Genomic DNA, 21,011 nt, shown 5'->3' on the forward strand with positions numbered 1-21,011 from the left:
CCAAAAAGCCACGGGGACGTGGGTGGGAGTTCCAGCGTGGAATGGATGGGCCAGCACATCAGCTCCTTTTTTAATACCAGCTTCGGGTGGGGAACCTGAGGGGTCACACACACCACCACTGCTCCTACTGGACAACACAAAGGAGGAGGAATTCAGCATTGCCAAACGACAGAGCTGGGACTCCCCCCCTTGCCAGAATCCCTAAGAAAATACTCACAGGCTCTTGGTCTAGGGGTGTCATGCTGACCCAGTGCAGTTGAAGTCATGGTGACAAGGTGAAAAGGCTCTGGTTGGTGATTCCATCTTCTCCACTGTTTTCTTCACTTGGGAGTGCCATTTTTTAGTCCTAGATGTTATACTGGCTCCTTGTTTTTAGGGGTTTTTATCACTGAGTGATATCCCATGAGCATGTGCTCCATTTTGAAGGGGGCAGTGGAGGGGTGTGTGGATACTGGGTACTGGGATGGGGTAAGGGACAAACAGCCAGAGCATTAACAATTTACAGACATAAAACATTAACAAATAATCAACACAAACATCAACAATTATGGTCGACTGGGTGGACACACATCACCATAAACATCAACAACAGCTGTGGTCGTCTGGGTGGACACCTTGTACAGAAAAAGTTGTGTTGGGAAATTTATTCCCACACAGCAGAGCAGGGAACGGCTTGGGTCAGATGCAGGACTCCAGCCTTGGATAGGAGGGAGAATGGGGAAATGTGGCTTCGTGGAGCTGTGTTTGCAGGAATCATCAGGGTTTTTTGGGCAGTAATATCTAACTAATATTCCTGTTAGATCAACCAGCACAGAGGGAAAAACAGCAAAGATTTGGGCAGATGAGCATCTCTCAGGTGTTTTGGAATGAAGATGGCAGACATCAGGGCACACATATTTTTCAAGGTGAAGTAAACATAAACTCTGCAAAAAGGTGAATTTCTACCAAGGGAAACACCCTGAAAATGGGGGGAGCTAACACAGGACCTCTGCCTCAGCACGGAGAGTGGGGATGAGCACATGGGGTTGGGGTTCAGTCCTGCAGAACACACCCCAAATGTCCAGCCAGGCCTGTGTCCCACTCCATGGGGCACAGGGCTGATTTTTTCCCCTCCTCAAACAGCTTTTATTTGCCAGAATATCCCAAGCAGGTGGAAATTGCTCAACTCAGGACAGCAGATTGCCAGTGACAAAGTCCTGAATATTCCAGCACTAAAAACCCTCTTCAGCAAGATTCAAATCACCAAGAGTTTTTTCTATGTGTTTTTTTTATTATCTCTGCTAACAAGCTTTTTTCTTTTAAGTGGGAAACGTGAAGGCTCTTAATGAAACCCTCACGCTCCAGCAGAAGCCTAAATGAACCCAGTGTTCGGCTGGAGGGCGTTTATATCCCAGTGAAGCCTGTTTTCCCATCAGCTCTTTGAAGTGCCCAATTAAGTGATTTTATACTAATAGGATTTTCCCAGGAAAGAAAGACAAGAATGACAAAACGCTGAATGCTTGATTAACTCTGCCCCTAAAAGAACTCGGATCGTGTTAATTGACTGTTCCCCTGCCATATCCAGCCCTTGTTTGCCCCATTTATGAAGGCATTTTGATGAGACACCAGACCCAGCAGAGTGGAAATAGAGTCCCACCAAGCACAAATGGGGGATGAGACAGTCCCAAAACGAGGCCTTTGCTTACAGGAAATATTCCTGGATGCGGGAGCCGGGCTATGAATTGGTCGCTTCATTCGGCCCCTCACTCATTTTCATCCAAGATTGTTTTTAGCCCCATTCATAGTCATTAACGTAATTGCTTCACTGACTTTCCATGAGCAGCTTGGAAGCTTTGTGGGGTTTTTTTTGCTGGCAGCAAAGGCCTCATTGTTCGGGGTACCTGGCTCCAAACCCGGCTGTCCCTTTATTCCCGGCTGCTCCACCTCATTGCCCGCGGCCCCGGCGCGGCAGGAGGGGCAGATGCCCGGAGGGGACCCAGACACCCCGCTGGGAACCGGGGCCAGCGGCTCCAGCCTCTTGCAGAGCTTCCTGCAGGCACTAAGGTCCGTCCAAAATGCCCACTGGGGGTTGTTATTAGTCCCCCATCACCTCAGTCAGGGCAGGGGGAGGAGCAGCAGGACCTTACCCAGCAGGATAAGCAAAGGAGGGAGCCCGCTGCCCATCCCAACACCCGCTGGCTCAGCGTGTGTCACCACCTGCTGGGATCTCCAGTCACACCTTTCGGGAATGCCCGGCTGAGCACAGCATCCTGATTCACCTGGCTCTTGTGCTGGGGGCCAGGACGGGGTGGGCGTGGGCAGAGGAGGGAAGGGGCAGAGCCAGGGGCAGGCAGACCCTGAACATACATGAAACGGGATCTGTAGGAGGGCAGGAGCAGGACCCAGACCACGGACAGACCGACAGACAGAGCCCCGCCTGCACGGCGCCTCGTGCCCAGCCCGGGGCAGAGCAGAGGTAATGGGAGGGGACAGCTGAGACGGCAATAAAGGCAGGGCTGATGATATGACAGCCACCACCTTGACACCGGGGTAAGGGTCGATTGCACTTTCCCTCCTGCATGTCTGTCAGGCAGAGCAGGATTTCCTGGAATGGGGATGGAGGAGCAGCTTTCACCCCACTGGCTCTGACCCTGAGCTGGGCCATGGGGTGGACACACTCCACACACTCCACCAGCTCCAAAGAGATTAAAGTTGGGGAGTTCCAGGTGCCAAAAATAAAACCTTTCTCTTTCAGTTTCAGAGAAAGAAGAAAATTTGCTGTGGTCAGCAGTGCCACAGAGGCTGGAAACAAGGTTTTATGTTCTGTGCTTCACCCACCAGCAGCAACGCTGCACCAGAGCCCTTCCCACCTCTGCACAAACCTCAGCTTTGCAGAACACTCAGGGATTTATAGATTATCAACTGTAAATCCACAAAGGGAGAGGGATGTTGTAAAGCTGGGAAGTGTCCCTGCCCCTGTGCTGGGCACTGCTAAGGCCACACCTCGAGTACTGTGTTCAGTTTTGGGCCCCTCATGGCAAGAAGGACATTGAGGGGCTGGAGTGTGTCCAGAGAATGGACCAGAGCTGGGGAAGGGTCTGGAGCAGCAGGAGCAGCTGAGAGATCTGGGGGGGCTCAGCTTGGAGAAAAGGAGGCTCAGGGGGGACCTTCTGGCTCTGCACAAATGGGGGAAGCCAGGTGGGGGTCGGGCTCTGCTGCCAGGGAACAGGGACAGGATCAAACAGCCTCAAGCTGCACCAGAAGTTTAGGTTGGATATTAGCAAAAATTCCTCACCAGAAGGGTTGTCAAGCACATGCAAAGGCTGTCCAGGGCAGAGGCAGTCTAACCATCCCTGGAAGTATTTATAAAAATGTGTGGATGTGGCACGTAGGGACATGGGTTAGTGCTGGACCTGGCAGAGCTTGGGGGAACAATTGGCCTTTATGATCTTCGAGGGCTTTTCCAACCTAAGTGATTTCATGATTCTATGAAACATGAAACCCTGGAAATACCTATAGACCAAAAAATACCCCACAAACATTCCCTGCACAGGGGAACTCCTGACTCCAAATCTGGCAGAGTTTCATCCACGAGTTTCTGAGCGGCACGTGTCAGCCAGGCAGCTGCAAGGACAACTTGGCAGGAGTGGCAGCAAACCACACCTGGAGCTTATCTCCCCAGCTGGGGCAACCTCCTCCCACAAAGTTTATAGTACAAGTGCATGAAAAGCTGATCAATCCAGCAGCAGGAAGAGCAGCACCCAGTGCAGGTGTAATAGCACTGGTGCTGGGCAGAAATCCTTCCCTGCAATGAGGCTGAGGCCCTCAGAGCAGATGTGGCTGCCCCAGCCTGGAAGTGTCCCAGGCCAGGTTGGACAGGGCTTGGAGCAAACTGGGATAGTGGAAGGTGTCCCTGCTCATGGCAAAGGGTGGAACAAAATGAGTTTGAAGGTCCCTCCCAACCCAAACCATCCTGGGATTCCCTGAAGCACTGACTGCAAACACTTTGTATCAAACACTGACAGCAAACCCTCCACCAGCAGGAAGGGCTGGGACAGCGCCGGGGCTTCCTGCTGCATATTTTTGAATATTCATGTTCTAATATGCATGTTCTAAACAGTCTCTGCCAGTGAGGAGATAATGCCTCTCTCACAGCTGGCAGGGGTGATCTTCCCAAGTGACAGCCTGGGTGACACAGTGCCCCACCCTGACACCACTGCTGCACCCCGATAGCAGTGTCCAGACAGAGCTCTGGGGCTGCCCAGGGCCCGTCACACACCTCAGGGTGTTCTGGGGGTGACATCAGGCAGTGGAACATCACAACCCCTGTGTTACCCAGCAAAATGCCCACAAACAACAGTGTGACTGCAGCAGGAGGAACCTCCTCACAGTCAGGGAGGTGTGGGGTGACACCACTGGGCAGTGACAGGATCCAGATGGAAGGACAAACACTCCCCTTTCTGACTGGGCTCACTCCCACAGAAAATCTGACAACTAAAATGACTTAGAGGAGCGAGCAGAAACACCACCCGAATCAATGTGAAGATTTGTTCAACTCTGAGTTATGTCAGCCACTAAATTATTAAATAATAGCCAAATGAATCACTTGGGAACGAACATAGTGTTCCTCTTGCATGTCTATTTTATATTTGTCTGGATCCCTGTTTATTTTAGTCCCCAGCCGTGTTTGTTTGAAAGGCATTAACAGAGGAACTCACAGCCATGCCCCAGTGAAACTGCAGAAATGAAAGAGCAACCCCAGCCAGCGCTGGTGTTTCGAGGAAGCCAGAATGCTTCTCATGGGAGAGCCTGGGACAAGGCTCCAGCTCCAGCAAGCCCCTGTCTGACCAAGTGCAAAGCACAAATTATTTGCTTTATTGTGCCTGCTGGAGGCAGCTGAGGTGTGAGGCTGGAGGCAGCTGCATTCCAGCACAGGGCACTGGGAGCCGCCCCTTTACAGCAGCTCCCAGCCGAGCTAAGGTCCAACCGGAGCGACTGGAATTGCACTCCTGCCCTTCAGCCTTTTGTTTGTAAAAGGGGTTGATGCTCCAGTTTCTTCACTTTTTTTTTTTTTTTTCCTTTTCCAGCCAAGAGACTTTGCATTACAACAGCACCAGAGCAGGTGGATCTGTGGTGGGGACTGCAGCTCAGGTTTTGGGACAGTATTTCAACATAGGTACAGGGATTAAATCCAGCAGAAATAAGTTTGTCCAACATTCAGCCACTTTGAGGATCTGTATATCAGGAGATATTGAGACAGCTCATGGTGATGAGATTATGGCAAATGAAAGTAAAACTGGAAACTGAAAAGAAGTGATAGCAGTAAAAAGCTGCAGAAGTGCTCAGGCACTGCTGGGGGAACAGCTGGACTCAATGCTAGTTAGTGATTCCACGATTGCATTAATAAACACAAAACCCTGAAAACATCTACAGGTCAAAAAATCCTTCCAGCACTGGATTCTGCTGATAGACCCCCACCAAAGATAGACTCCTCACCCAAGCACAACACTGTTGGAAGGCCAGTGGAACAAATCCCAACAAAAGCAAGGACATCCTTAACCTCTCCATTTTCCAAGTGCAAGGCACATCCTTAACATGATCTTTGGTCATAAACAAGGAGCAGCATGTACATAAAAAGAAAAAAAAAAGATCCTTCTCTTTGGAAACCCATTTGCACACAATGCCCTCCCCAGGGAGGGTGTATAAAATAACTGGGATGTGCTCAGGCACTGTTGAGGATCTCTGAGCATTAACCCCAGGATGCTCCTGCCTGCAGCAGGGGCAGTTAAACCTCTCCCCAAATTAGAAACAGCATAAGTCATTACTGTCAGCACCATGAAAGCAGGCCCTGAAACAATTTGGAAGGTGTCAGGCAGCAGCAATTGCTCCATCACCCCAGGGGTCTCCAGAGCAGGCTGAGGTTCTGCCAAGCAGCCTTGGCTAATGTCCCTCTGTCCTGCCCTGGCAGGGACAAACTGCTCGGTGACACTTCCTGGTGTCAGAATCTTTGGGGAGAGACAAGGGATGTCCCTGGCCTCAGAACACCAACACTTCCTTGTTGGAAGCATTTAACTTGAGAGCAAACTTTTTAAACACAACACTCCCAAGCTGGTCACTCCCTCAGAAAGGAAGGGGATGCCTGAACTCCATGAATGTGCTGGTACATCAAAAATAGCTCTTGTTACTTATACCCTGTGAGAAGGGCTATCCAATCTGTGTTTATACATATCCATGTATTTCCCATCTTTCTCTAGAAGCTGTTTGAAGTGTTCCCCTTCAAATCTCCACCTGATTATATAGAACCAGCACACTTTTGATCTAAGGGGCAACTTCTTCATTCAGCTGAGGAGTAAAAGTCAGAAACCTGAAACTGAAATGCTTCCAGTTCTGCAAGACTCTGTTGTGTATGAAAACCACAACCTGCTTCCCACTGTCTCTGGCACTTCAGATTTCTCTCCCTGCAGTAGCTGAACTACTGAAGGCTCCTTGTTCCCCCAGGTAACCACAGGAGGAAGGTCTGTGCCGGCAGACGCGAGCACGGAACGCGAACAGAAGCGGGCGGGGCCCGGCACGCCCGCACAGGGACAGGCCCCGGTCCCGGTCCCGGCCCCGCGCTGACCCCTGCCGGGCACCGGCGGCACCGCACGGCCCGAGCGGCTCCACCCGCTCCCCGCGGGGCACACGGGCCCGGCCCTTCCCTGCTCGCCCTGAATCCCGCTCAGGGACAGCGGCGCTGGGAGTGCCTCCTGCAGCTCCTGCGGCCACCCTGCGTTTGGAAGTTGCTGTGTCGCACAGTCTTCAACCCATCAACAGAACCTCAGAGTCACTGAGGCTGAAGGGACCTTCAAGACTCAGTCCAACCATAAACACTAAGTCATTAAAAAAATAAATCAATCCAGACACTGAGCTCAGCAAGCCAAGGGTGCAGCACTGCACATCCTTACAGCTTCACCATCTCCTTGTCACGGCCTGGAAACCACCAAGCAAAGGAAACTCCACCACCAGTGGTCATGAGGGATTTAATCTAAACCACACAACTGAACCAATGGAGCACATCTTCTCTGGGATTCAGATCCAAGGCAGCCCTTGGGCAGTGTGGCAGCTCCACCTGCTCTGCAGCCATGCTGCATTTCTACAGGAAATGAAACTTCAGGGTAAGTTTTAGTTTACAGACCAGCAATTTCTAAACTGAGACAGGATGAATACCTGAAATGCTGTTCCCAACCCACAGCTGGCATGCAAAGCCCATGGCAAACCTTAGCACCTTCAGCTGGTTTTCCAAGAACAGGGCTCACTGCTAGGCAAGAAGTCAGGTGGCATCAGCTACTGCCCACCCCAGCTGAACCTGCAGAACAGGGATTAGGGTCACTCCATGGGGGAGTGACACCCTCAGCAGGGACAGGTGAGCAGGCACAGCTGTGCTGGGCACTTCACAGGTGTGTTACAGCCAGCTGGGGCAACTGTCACAGTCAGGGATGAGTTAAATACTGAACAACGAGTTGTAACCAAAACTTTAATCCCAAGGATCTCACAAAAGACATTTTACAAGTGACATGAAAATTCTTGTACAGTAAAGAAATGTTTAATAACTAATGTTTACAATGTACCATTAGACACAACACATCCACTCCAGGTGTCAGTTCTGCTGTGGATTTGGTCTTTTCAGAGCTTCTGGAACACATGGTCAACCAACAGTTATCTAATTCAGGACTCTACTTACATCAAGTACAAAATTAACTGACCCTAATAGCTAAAAGTTTTATTTCATGGAATATAAAGCAGCTCAGTCAACTGGACCTGGATGAAGCTGCAGCCCCCAACCCTTTCCCTCCCCTTCCCCTGTGCCACTGGCTCATGACTCTTTCCCAGATGGGCTGTGGAGCACCCATGTCCTGCTCTGCTCCTGGCCTGATTCCACAAGGAACACACCATCCCTGCACCATTCCTCCAGCTGAGCCCCAGCAACCCCCACCCCAGCCATGCTCTCCCAGCCACATCACACAGACCATTTGCCATTCCACACACACACCCCGTGTCTAATGGTACATTGGAAAACCATTAATATTACAAATCATAGGATCTGCTCAGAACCATATACAGATTCACATCTTTACATTTGCCACCTGTTACAAGATACAAGGAACAAAGCAAGTTCAACAGCTAAAACATTTTAAAAATGCACCAAGCTTTATGAAGTTTCAAAACAAAACAATGTTCTGTACATACTCCTGGCTTCGGATCTCATGACTTCCTGTACACAGCTCCTTCCCACAGTCCTATTTCCTCTCATTTGACCTGGAGCGACTGAAGAACAACACACAGGTAAGGTCAGGATCAAGTGTCAGGAGCAGATTCTCCTTTAAACCCCCCCAGCCAATCAGCAGGTGATATTTAAGCATTTTAGAAATACTGTTTCATTTAATAAAACGGAGTATTTTATTGTTTAGGGTGAAGAATCTCCTATGACACTAGAGGTGATTCTCCAGCAAGGCACAGAGTCATTGTTACAGTTACCCAGAACACACAAACAGTGCAGACCCCTCTTACCTGCGAGACCTGGAAAAGGAGCGAGAAGGCTTGTGGTTCCTTTCCCGTGACAGTGATCTCTCTCTTCTTCTGTCTCTGGAGAGGGACCTGGTACAGATCACACCACCACACCATCAGAGCAAGCCTTAATCAGGCCAAGGAGGCTCCCTGAGGAGCTTCCCTTTAGGAGTGAAAGTTTCTAACTATTCAACCAGGGAAAACCTGTTATTGATGCTGCTATTAACCCTTTCTTGGGGGAAGAATAATCAGACTGAGCCAACAGCTTATAGTGTGCAGTAAACAGGCATGCAGTATGCAGTGCTTTGCATAAGTTTTTTGGGTTTCTTTTTTGCAGAATCCCACCTAATCACATTCTGATTTACAGCTGGACTCAGTCTTAAAGGTCTTTTCCCACCTCAGGGCTCAATGATCCTATGCTCACACTATCTGTGAGGGAGCAGCTCATTAATGCCTGAACTTTGGGGAAAACAGACAAAGACCCGAGGCAGCTGCAGAAAGGAAATTACTTCCATCCTCAGTATCCTTCCACTGCTATCCCAGGAATCTCAAACAGCTCAGTAATTCCAGGCAAGCAAATATAACAGAAGCAAATCTGCTTCCCTTGTACCAAGCTACTGATTGTGCACAGCCCACATGTGGAGCTGTTTTGGGCTGTCCTTTCCAACCCTCCAGGCTGGAGGGGCCATGGGGCAGGGAAGGGATTCGTACCTGCTGCGGCTCCGGGAAAAGCTTCTCCTTCGTGGTGATCTAGAACCAGAAAACCGAATGTGAGGCACTTGATCCACTCTTTGAGCTTTAATGGGGTGAGGCATTTCCCAACTTGTCAAACTCACTGTTGGGCCCAGGGAACGTGCCAAGAATAACTGGCATCCATCATCCAGTAAAAGGCATGGAAAGATTAGGCAGTAAAACCAAGCTCAGTGTGAACAGCACGTTTCCAACCACGAATTCACTTAACTAAGAATGCGTCAGAGCAGAGTTGTCCAATGCAACACTTTCCATTTCAACTAAATACACTGCCCAGAACACCACACCAAAGTCCCACAGGTGGTTCAAAAAAAAAAAAAAAAAATAGCACAGAGCAAATGTTTTGGAACCCATGCAAGCCAAAAAGGTCCATAACAAGACATAAGAGATATCAAGTGGAAAAAAAAAAGTGAAAATGCGCTCAGTGTCAATATTGATAATGCCATTAAGTGCTACATTAGAACTGCATATTTGTGATTGTCATTTTTAATGCCATAGAGTGTGTTTAGGCTATTTTCTTATAAAAAATAAAAAATTAAAAATATAACCTTAGCTCGGCCCAGTTCATCCCAAAAAGTAATTGTTTTAAGTTTTGAAAACTGTTAGTAAAACCATTTAAAGGTGATAGGATTTTTCTGGCAAGGAAAAGCTACATTTGTTAGAGCTTCATTAAAAATTTAGTTTGGCATCTCACATGCAAATATCCTGTTTTTTTACATTATTCACAGTGTAAGAGCTTCCATATCACCCTTAAAAGTTTTTCTCAAGCAACATATGTACGTTACCACTTAATTATGCACAGCCAGCCTTTGATTGAGAAAAGTAATTACTTATAAGCCGCTTACTCCTTATTTTAACCAGCAGTAAACTGTATAAGCAGGAAAAACTTACAAGTCTTTGGTTTCAACAAGCTAGAAATGGTGAGGTGAGGCTGCCGGACTGACTGCCAAGAAGAATTTGCTGAAAAGGTTTTGCCAGATGTTGCGTTGTATTTAGTTGGTTGGCGAAGGGGGTGTTGTGGATTTTTCCTGCTTTTTTGTTAGCCGAAGGCTGCTGCTGTAGTTGTTGTGAAGACATTTGGTAAATAAACAGCTGAGCTGATTGGCCGGGAATGTGTGGGCGGTCGAGGTGGCTGCTGCCGATTTGGTTAAGGTTGGAGAGAAGGCTGAGAGAAAACAGCATGCTCGGGAACCAAAGGGCGGTGCAACCTGACGACTGGCCATGCCTGGGTCATGTGAAACGACACCAGCCAAGCTGCATGGGGCGCGCTGGTCACATGACGCTGAAAGGGCTAGTTGGCTGGCTAATGCAGACTCAGAGGGTGGTGAGAAGAGACATGATGGTGACTCTGTAACGGGTTCATTTTTATTAATAGATGGACCAAAAAGCATAAAAAAAATGAAAAACAAGCCATCAGTACAACCATCTATTAGCTAACAAATACTCCTAATGTGTTATTTTTTTTTTTTCAACAGCAAAAGGGTAAGTTTGAAACCCTGGCTTGGGAGGACTTCACTCACCTGCCACAGGTAAATTCAGTCCTGTAAAAACCACGGTGCACACTTAAACTGCCAGACAAACTAGTCTGGGTCCAAGAACGTGCCAGTTCCCAAAAATCCTGCTATATGCTAGAGCTGGGTTTGCAAACCTCAAGTGACAGGATTGTCACACGATGCTTTTTTCCACACTAACACTAAAGTGTCAAGATTCCAGATGTTTAGAGCAACTGTTACTCAATCTATTATTACACAGCTGCCTGCTTGGAAAGTATTTAAGTTCTGCAAACAAAGTGGAAAAACCCATTGGTATGGAAATGCTAAACTGCTGTATGTCATGTTCTGCCATTATGGAGTAAAGGAAAGGAATAGCCTAAGTTGAAGTATGGGGAAGAAAGGGAAAAGTGTGACTAGAAGATGAGCAGGTTTTAAGAGGAAGGAGGATAAGCCCAGGACAGAGGGCACTGACTACCAACTGCACAGTCACCTAAGGACAAAAGCCAACAACATTCAACACAACTCAAGTTCACCTCGATTTTGTGGGGAGTTGATTTTGGGTATTTTGGGTATTTTTGGTTGTTTTTTTTTTTTTTTACATTTGTCACTTCCGAATCATGATCAGATAGATGAATGCCATCCATCAACATGCCTTTAACAAGCCTGCTCCTAGGATGCTAGGTGGTAACTGTGCCAAGAGCTCTAGGAATGTGCTGTGCCCAGGTACCTGCGGCGAGGAGGGGGACTCCTCCTGCGATAGTCATCCCGAGGGCGCCGGCCCCACGACGGAGGGGGGCCGCGGTTCCGACTGCGCTTCTCCCCGTTGGAGAGCTCCACTCGGACTCGACAGCCACACAGGGTTCTGCACAGAGAGGTGAGCTGGTTAGCACTCCCACGGAGAATGCAGCATGGAATAAAGCACACAGCACCCAGAGAAGGGAGAAATGTTCTGTCATCAGAGCACAGTGACCAGAGTTAGCTCCAGCACGGCTGTGGGGGACCCTTCCTTGGAAGCGTCCAAGGCCAGGTTAGACAGAGCTTGGAACAACTTGGAACAATCTATCCAGTGGAAGGTGTCCCTGCCCATGGCAGAGTGGAACTGGACCGGCTTAGAGCCCAAACCATTCTGAGATTCTTTGGCAGATAAAAGGTTTGGCTGCTTCTCAGAAATGCTCTGCCAGTAAAGCAGGCAGGGAGTGAAGGAGGGTCTCCGTGATCAGTTTCACCTCTTTATAGCAACACAATCTGCAATTTGATTAACACACACAAAGAGATGCAAGTAATTTCTAACTTGGGAGCTCAACTGTGAAGTGCAAACTGAACTAATACAATGCTATTCGTGAAGGAGGGGGGGTTAGATGGGATATTGGGAAGGAATTCTTCCCTGGGAGGGTGGGGAGGCCCTGGCACAGGGTGCCCAGAAAAGCTATGGCTGCTCCTGGATCCCTGAAAGTGTCCAAAGACAGGGTGGATGGAGTTTGGTGCAACCTGAGATGGTGGAAGGTGTCCCTGCCCATGGGGAGAGTGACATTCGGAGGCTTTAACATCCCTTCCAGGATTCTACTGCTGCACTGTAAGAACACCCTTACAGTACCACATAAATAAACAGTGCATAAGCAATGTGTCAAGACCTTAGCCCTGCAGTTTAAGCTTCACAATTTAAAACTGTATCATTCCTACAATCAGCCAAGCCAAGCACACAAGCACATTTTACCTTCCATCTAGTTCTCTAACTGCATCAGCTGCATCTCGGGGATCTTCAAATTCCACAAAGGCAAAACCAGGAGGATTTCTCGCCACCCATACACTGCGCAGTGGTCCATAGTAGCCAAAAGCTCGCTCTAATTCAGTTTTGTTGCCATTGTTTCCAAGGTTACCCACATAGACCTTGCAGTCCAGAGGACAAGAGTCACGATGCATTGCTAGGACAAGAAAAAAGAAGTTCACATACACTGACCACAGCGCACGTGCTCCTTCACTCCCAAGGGAAGTCACTTTATTGGCTGCTTCCCCCTGAAACTTCAACAGTGATACAATCTAATGGAGACATTGTTTGGAATGGGCGGGCGGGGTGGGAGAAGAATGTCAATATCCAACAAAAAAAGAGAGCTGCTATAATGCATTGTGACTAAAATGCACTACTTCGGGGAATTTCGTTTACTTTTACGGTTTAGATTTGAAGAGGAAGCTCCCTGCGCCCCCCTTCCCGCTCAGCGCGGGGGGCTCTGCAGAGGGCGCTGTGCGGGGGAGGCTCCATTGTTCCCGGATCGGGATTAGGCTCAGGGCGATCCGCGCACGAGCGGGGAGGGGGTGAGGGGGCAGCGCCTTCTCCCGCCGAGCCCCGCGGGCAATGCCCGGGGATTCGCTCCGGAGCTGCTCCTCAGCGCGCCCTGAGGGAGCAGCGCTGCCACCGCCGGGCCAATCGCCGCCACACCGATCCCACGGCACCTCCCGCCTCGCCTCGAGGAGCGGGCCGAGAAGCGGCTCCTCCCGGTACCCCGCGGCCTCCCCGCCCGGTTCCGCTCAGCGCCGCGGCAGCCGCCGCCCAGGCCCGGCGTTACAAAATGGCGGCTGCTCTTTGTCTGCCGCCGCCGCCGCTTCCAGCCGCCCTGCCAGGCGCCAAGACCGCGGCTGCCGCCTCCCCCCCGCCCCCTCCGGGGTGAAGATCCTCACCGGTGCTCAGAGGGAGGGCGCGCGAAGCGAGTTCGCGCTAAACTCAGCCGACTCGACCCTCAGCGAGACCCCAGCTCCGCTTTTCCTCACTGGACAAAATGGCGGCCAGCAACCACCACGCCCGGCTTTATATAGGGCCAGCCCTCTTCCACGTGACTCCGGGCGACAGCGAATCAGCGGGCGCTGTTGCGCTGATTGACAGGTGACGTCACGGCGCGCGCGCGCGCGGGTGGGGTGCTGGCGGTAATGGCGGGAGCGCTGAGGGGGCCCCGCAATCAGGGAGCGGTAACTCCCCCAGGAGTGTTGTTTTTCTGGCCAACGTGAAAAATAAAGTTTTATTTCCTTCTGTTTCTGGCCCGATGAGGTCCGTCCAGATAGGGTACACACCTATCAACGCTTTAATTCTCTCAGAGCCGTTTCTCCCCGTGAGCTTTAAATAAGTGTATTGAGCAAGCTGCTGTAAGCCAGAGTTGGTGGTAAATTTTAGGTCCAGACTTTGCTTACTGAGGCACAAAGGACGGAATTGAATTATTTTTTTTTTAAGCTCTCGAGAGGATTTGAAGGGAGGAAATTTAGCTATAGATACACAGTGCTGTTGTGTGCTTTACCACTCTCATTCATACATAACATTTGTACATACAACATGGGTTTTAACCTCTAATTAAACAATTTACTTGCTCCCAAGGGGTCCCTTAGATAACACAGCTCCTGGTTTTGATTATCAGGTAATATAAAAAACCCACCCAGGGCTGTTGCTGCAATAACCCCAAAAACCTCCCTTTGCAGCTAGGCTGGGTTTAATCCAGACTTCAACTCTTTGCCATAGGCCAGAGAAGAAATTTAAAAGGTATAGGTATAGTTAATAATACTTTAAATCATATAAAAAAGGCATTTTGAGTACAAATTTGTTCTTGTTGACCACGCTTTCCAAGCAGGAACTGTGCAGAGGATGGGGTGTCCTTGTCTACCAGAATTCCAGAAACCCAACTGGAATTAAAAACAACCAGCTGATATAATAAACTGGAATTTTCAAAAACCTTTTGCAGCATCCCCCATTATTTTTAAGAGTTTTTTCTCAGTAAAACCCTCCAAGGATCAAAACTGGACGAGGGACAGAAACACAACAATGATTTTGAGGTAATGAATGCTCCAGAGTATCTTTATCGTGTGTACAATTATCTGAGAGTTACCTGCCATTAATTAAGGAAATCTAATCCATTGTAATCTAAATTAGCTGATGGCTAATTTCCTGAGGCAACACAAACAAAGGAAATAATTTGAAGGTTGGAGCTGTTCAGCCATTTCACTTTGTGATTTCTTGATTTCTTTGGTGATTTCCAGCACTCACCTCCCTTCTGCAAGGGGGTTTGCAGCATTCCTAGACCCTCCTCTCATCACATAATGTACATTTCAAACATGATTTAAGATTTGCAATAATAGGTATTTAAAAAAAAAAAATAACAGAACAAATATTAGAGACCGACTTGGACAACCTTGTATCCTAACAGAACTTATAATTTCATACCAAAGTTACACATGATGTATAAAGATAATTCCAGGTGACAGACTTGGGAACAAAGGATTTATTCAGAAGTCAGTTCACCTGCTGCAAAGCAAACAGAGCAGTCAGCACTCACCTAGGACATGTTACCTGCTCTGTTCTTCCCTGGGGTTAAGCCTGTCGCCACATTTTATAAACCACAGTCCACAAAAATCATGTCATGCAAACACAATCCATTTTCAGTTTGCTTTTGGCATTGTTCAGAAACTAAACATGGCCCAGCAGTGGGACACAAGGCAGAGGTCAGAGTGCTCAGCCAAATGCCCAGAGCTGGGCTGGGATGTGCCAGCACAGCCACACAGCTCTGGTGTCATCCCAAAATCCTCCCAAAGCTGGTCCCCAAACCAGCCCTGTGCATGTCACACACACGTGGAAGCTTTGAGCTACATCACCTCCCCCCTTCTTCCAGGTTAGTGAGTGTTTGGGAAATCCTGCTGCATTGCACTTGCTGGCTTTTACCTCTTGTGTGCAATAGAACTGGTTAAATATTTTATAACACCACACTGGTCTGGAGTAAGGTGTTCTAGCTGTTAACGTGGTTTCTGAGATTTCAGTCTCAGAAGAAAATGAACTCCTGAACATTCTAGATGTTATGATTTCAAAGAAACCTCAGCTGTGTCAGACAAATTTAAGGGATCAACGAACCACAGAATATCCTGAGCAGGAAGGGACCCAAAAGAACCATCAAAAATCTACTCCTGGTCCTTCACAGGACACCCCAAAATCCCACCATGTGACTGAGAGCATTGTCCAAACACTCCTGGAGCTCTGGACACCTCAGGAGACAGATAACATTTACTGGAGAATACTTCTATCTGCAACAGGATCTCTCAGAGCTGCTCCTCAAGCAACACCAGCCACCAGCAAAACCAGTTATTTACTGGCAGGGTTCTGCCCACAGAAAGGCCTTTTACTGGGAAATGTCACTGCTGGAAACCAACAGGAACTGGTGGAGGGGATGCATCTTCAGTCAGAAACCGACTGCACACAGGCACATCTGAGCCTGCTGCCATGAGGCTCCTGTGGATTCGCCCATTTTCACATCCTGCCCAATGACCAACCTGGGAAGGCAGTTTTCTGAAGAAACAGACTTACACAATCCTGATCTTCAGATATATTTCAGTGTGTGAGCTTATTCCCACACAGCTCTTCTCTTTACAGGGTACAAGTCCCTTATTTCCTCATTTTAAAAATATATATTTTTACACTGTGAAAGCTTTTCTCTCTACCTCAGACTTCATGTAAAGAGAGAATGAAACAACAGGCTTTAATTTATATATCATAGACCTATGCACAAGAGCACAGCATGTCCCCAGGACTCAGCACTTGGGGATTAATTAGTGTGATGTTTCTTAACTTGGATGACATTTAATTGCTCATCCTTCATCCTCAGCTTTCCATGTGTGAGGCTGCTGCCACTGTTGGGGTCTCATGTCTAAGCTAATGTCACCACAGTGACATTCTCTTGCAGGGGCACATCCCAGAGAGTTGTTTTTCATGCAGACAGGGCCCATGGCACTGGGAGACATCCTTTATTTTTTATTGTTTTTTACTCAGCTGAGGTCCTCGGGAGGCTTCTGCAACTCTGTGGAACCTGGGATAAGCTCAGAGAGCCCAGTGGGTGTTACAGAAGCACAAAAGGGACTCAAGGCTTTGTCTCAGCTTCACCTGAATTTGTTTTGTACATATAAAATATTCCATCTGGAGACTATTTTAGGCAGAAAAGAGAATCAGCCCCAGGCTTGGCTTCAGGATAGGTTTTGGAGGATAAAACACTCAAACCACTCACCCTTGCTACCATGTTCAGACAGAGCTGTGAGTCCCAGGAGCTTCTGTAGATCTGGCTTGAAATCAGAAAGTGGAAAATGAAAACAGTGAGCCTGAGTCACTGCTGTTCAACTCTAATTTTAATTCCCTGGAAGATGGGAGTTTTCTCTGGAATGACGCAGTACATACTGCATAGGAGCCAGGATTTCAAAGTGCTCCTGGAACAGTTTGCCCCCCTCCCAAATGTGATTCCTGGCACCTCTCCAGATGGCACAGGGCTGTCCCCAGCAATAAGGGGGTGACACAGAAGGGCTAAAAGCACCCAGAGGGAGGGGAGGTCTGGGAGCTGAACTTCACCTCTGGAAGGGGTTATGGCAGCCATGGGTGCTCTGGCTCCTTCCCCGGGGACACAGAGCTGCTGATGCTCCTCTGGCACCGGTGTGACAGTGCCAAAACCTTGGTGGCTTGCTGTGAGATGACATTTGCTCCCATCTCGGAGTGAGGGAGGCCGGGGAGGGCAGACAGCCCTTGGGCACTGCTGCTTCCCAGGGCAGCTCCATTTACCGTGAGTGTGGGCAGCGTTTCCTCCGGGCAGGGCGGTGCTGGCTCGGCACACACGGCACAGCAGCTTTCGGGTCTCTTGGGCTAAGAGCAGTAAGGGGAAAAAAACACACAACCCAAAAATAATTATAAAAAAAAAGAGTTGATGTTTTCGTCAGGGAAGCAGGAAGCCCTGTGGAGCCCACACTCCTGTTACTGGTGAGTAACAGAGAACAGCACACGGAAAAAATTCCTCATATCTCTCAGCCCATCTCCCTACAGATAGAGGATCCTTTTGATGCAGCACAGTCTTTGTTTAATTAAGTTTTCAAATCCCAGGCCAGAGGATCCCCCTTACCCTAACGAGGCTATTTGCACATTTGCTTTGCCTTCTGTTCCCTCCCCCAGTTCCTTGTTCCCCCTCAGCTGGGCCTCCAGGCTTTCTCTTCCCTTTTTCTTTCATGCTCTGCACAGGCCATATTCCCTTCCTCCCCCACCTGGCTCCCCGGGGGAAGGACTGGAAAGCAAAACAAAAGAATCACAAGAATCACTCCCTGGGAAGCTGTAATTGGCACAACCCTCCTGCTCCAAAACTCCTGCTGAAGGTGAGGGACAGCGAAAGCCCCTCCCGTGCAAGGGGCAGGAAAAGCCGGAGGGAGGGAGCGAAGCTTTGAAGCCAAGGCAAAATAAAACCTTTGATGGCTCCAGGAACGCCGCGAGGGAGGCCCCGAGGGGACCAAGCTCTGCCCAGCCCGAATCCCGAATTCCCCATTGCCTCCCGGCAGAACAGGCTCCTGCTCCATTCTGCACAGAGTTTAATTTATCCCAGCTGAAAATCCCACCCGGGAGTGCTGCTGGTGCAATTTTCCCCCGTGACTTTAGCGCTGTCCCCATTCCCTCCTGGGTGTATGGTGTGAAATGGACACATTTCATGTTTTCTTTAGAAATATTGTATCTCCCATGTATATAGGGTAACCCTGGCAGTCTGACCTCAGGGAGATGTCACAAAGTGACTACCGTGGTTATTTTGACTTTTCCCAAGTCCTTGGGTGGAAATGGCCAGTGGAAGGAGGTAGCCATGGCAGCGTGGTGTGACCACCAGAACCTCTCCAAGTGCCCCTGTCCCTACCCCACATTGCCATCTCTGCCCGTGGTCACTCAGCTGATGTTTTTCAGTGGAGATACTGATAACTGCATCCAATAAAAACCCATTGTACACTGGAGACTTGAAAAGTTCATGGATGAATTGTCCCAGATGTTTTACACAGGACTTTGGCCAACACTTATTAATCCTTGAAGAGGTAACCAAGGGATCCACGGAGGATAATTTGGTGTAACCACAGTGTAAGTGCTGCCCTGGAGACTCAGACGTGGAGCTGGGCCCTGACCTACCAATATTTAACAAATGTCAGCTTTAATTGGTGACACTCTAATGGGTGACACTCTCCTTAACGATCGATCAGGACTCAGGTAATGGAATCAGGAATGTTTATTGGGTGTCTCAGATGTAGGCTCAGACAGGCTGCCTTGAACATAATGAAAAGCAATTTGGTGTCCATGGAAGCTGCTGTGAAGCCCTGCAAGGACCTGTCTGTGCAGGACAATGTGCCTGCATCCACCTGGTTTTATCAGGAGCACAGCCCTGTCCCTATGTGAAAGGAATCTGTCACTTCAGAAAACACTGAGCAAATGATCTTTCCAATCTTCGCAGGGAATTGCTCCTCAGGAGGTGACAAAAACATTCACTTTGTCTTTCACTTTGAGAAACAGGAACTGGTCCTCTTAAGTAGTTTCAGCCTAATGATCCAGCCACATCCTTAGTATCCAAATTCTACTGAAATTACCTACTTAGGGATCATACAGTGAATATCAAACCCTGTGTGGCGTCAGCTTGCAGAGTTTCAAAACATCTGAATTTGGCTTTTTGCCTGTACTACCACTTGCACTTTTATTGATTAGTGAGTTTCTCCCATTTTCAAAGATTTCAAACAAATTTCTTTACTGTACAATCAACAGATTTAAATTAAATTTGTGTTGAACATTAAAATCCAATGAGATCTTATTTAGGTGGCTCAGAGCAGCTGTGGCTGGATCCCTGGAAGTGTCCAAGGCCAGGTTGGACAGAGCTTGGAGCAACCTGGGGTGGTGGAAGGTGTCCCTGCCATGGGATGGTGGGCTTTAAGGCCCTTCCAGTCTAACCATTTTGGGATTCTAATCTTTACCAGCTCCTGAGATTTTCTGTGAATAGCTGGGTTTTGCTGACTGTACATGGCAGGGGTCACCAGTACTGTTAATTTAGATTGCTCTTACCCAACTCAGGGTCTCACACCTGAGCCATAAGGACAGGAAAGTTAGAAAATCAACTGCCACACCAGAGACACTTTCCTGATCAAGCCTGGAACAGTTGGATATCCCCTGTCCATCACCTTGGGGCACAGAAAAGCTGTGTTAGAATTGAAAGTTTTCACAAAACAGGAGGGACTGCAAAAGAAGAAGAAACTGTCTGCAAGGCTGTGATCTTTTCCTTAGTCAGAGCTGAATATTTCAAAATCAGAGATTTATTATTGAACTGTCTCGTTTCCCTGGCACAATGTCTCAGTCACAGAGGGCTGTGGAGCCTATTCCCATTGTTCTGAGCTCCCTGGGCTGCTATAAAAGGCAGTCAAGGGCACTTGGTGTCACTGCACTGGAACATCAGCACGGGGCTGGCAGGAGGCTGCAGCTCAGCACTTCCCTGGGATCCAACACCACCATCAGTAAGTGGATAATGTCCCTTTTGTAACTGGGAGATGCTTTTAATTAATGTAGAGTTTACTGTTGAGCAGAGTAGCAAAGTGGCATTGCTCTATTGTGTCTGAGCAGTTCTGCATTAGCAGAACTGAGAATGTCCCTCAGCATTTAATACACACATCTCTATGGATATTTATGTGCATGTATCTGCATTTAATACACGTTTTTCATCAGAGCTAATACCCACTTGTTATTCCACATCTAGTTTGATTTCAACATATTGCCCAAGAAAATTACTCACCAATTACTGGGGCAGGCTTATTAAGAACAAGCTTGTTACAAGCAAATACAGAATGATGTGTATTTATGTTCTATTAATGTATAATTTGGTTTTTTATCCAGCCACTGACAATATTTGATTTAGTATAAAGACAAGTCATTTGAGGAGATGCTGAGTTTTTTATTATCCCAAATTTCTTCTCCACAGAAATAATTATTCCTTTAAAAAATTGCAGGAACTTTTAGGTCTTTACTACTCTTAAATAACAACTTAAATGCTGCAACTTTTGTTTTGTTGCCATTTCAGGTTTTGATGTAACAATTAATACAGGATTTGCTGGTAAATGAATAAAGGGCTAGTCTGGAGCCAATCCTAAAACAGGGTACAGTCATTAGTACCAAAAATGCAGAAATTTTAGGACTAGACCTGGCAATAAAGGTGTGGTGGGTTGAAGGTGTACCAAGGCCATGAGCAGATATTGAACTGGGTGAAATTATAATGTAGATTAAAATAATCATTGCACAATTACATTTTATAATTGTCCCTTCCCAAAACCAGAAATTCACTTCTTCCCAGAAAAGAAATCCAGCATCAGTCTAATATAATCCTGGATATTTGGGTATCAGCATTTGTCTTGCTCATGGAAAAGGTTGATATTCCTGCTCCAGCTTTAAATAACTTTCAGGTTTCATGA

General features: G+C 48.0%; 1 protein-coding gene across 1 annotated transcript; it reads right to left on the reverse strand.

The window, feature by feature from the left end:
* Positions 1–7,478: 7,478 nt before the first annotated feature.
* On the reverse strand, positions 7,479–13,603 carry SRSF3 (serine and arginine rich splicing factor 3). The gene is made up of 6 exons (XM_056511557.1): positions 13,440–13,603; positions 12,481–12,688; positions 11,494–11,628; positions 9,235–9,273; positions 8,527–8,613; positions 7,479–8,283 (listed from the first exon to the last, which is right to left on the reverse strand). The coding sequence occupies exons 2-6, from the start codon at positions 12,684–12,686 to the stop codon at positions 8,256–8,258; spliced, it is 495 nt and encodes a 164-aa protein (XP_056367532.1). The 5' UTR covers positions 12,687–12,688; positions 13,440–13,603; the 3' UTR covers positions 7,479–8,255.
* Between the last annotated feature and the right edge of the window lie 7,408 nt (positions 13,604–21,011).

The sequence above is a fragment of the Oenanthe melanoleuca genome, chromosome 26 (genome assembly GCF_029582105.1).
Source record: "Oenanthe melanoleuca isolate GR-GAL-2019-014 chromosome 26, OMel1.0, whole genome shotgun sequence".
NCBI lineage: Eukaryota > Metazoa > Chordata > Aves > Passeriformes > Muscicapidae > Oenanthe > Oenanthe melanoleuca.

Excerpts from the sequence above, each read along its gene's own strand:
- SRSF3 (XM_056511557.1), bottom strand. The coding sequence starts at position 12,686 with ATGCATCGTGACTCTTGTCCTCTGGACTGCAAGGTCTATGTGGGTAAC. Across the intron at positions 11,629-12,480 it reads GTTAGAGAACTAGATGGAAG|AACCCTGTGTGGCTGTCGAG; the intron begins GTAAAATGTGCT and ends CTCTCTGTGCAG. Across the intron at positions 8,284-8,526 it reads TCCTTTTCCAGGTCTCGCAG|TCGCTCCAGGTCAAATGAGA; the intron begins GTAAGAGGGGTC and ends GTTGTTCTTCAG.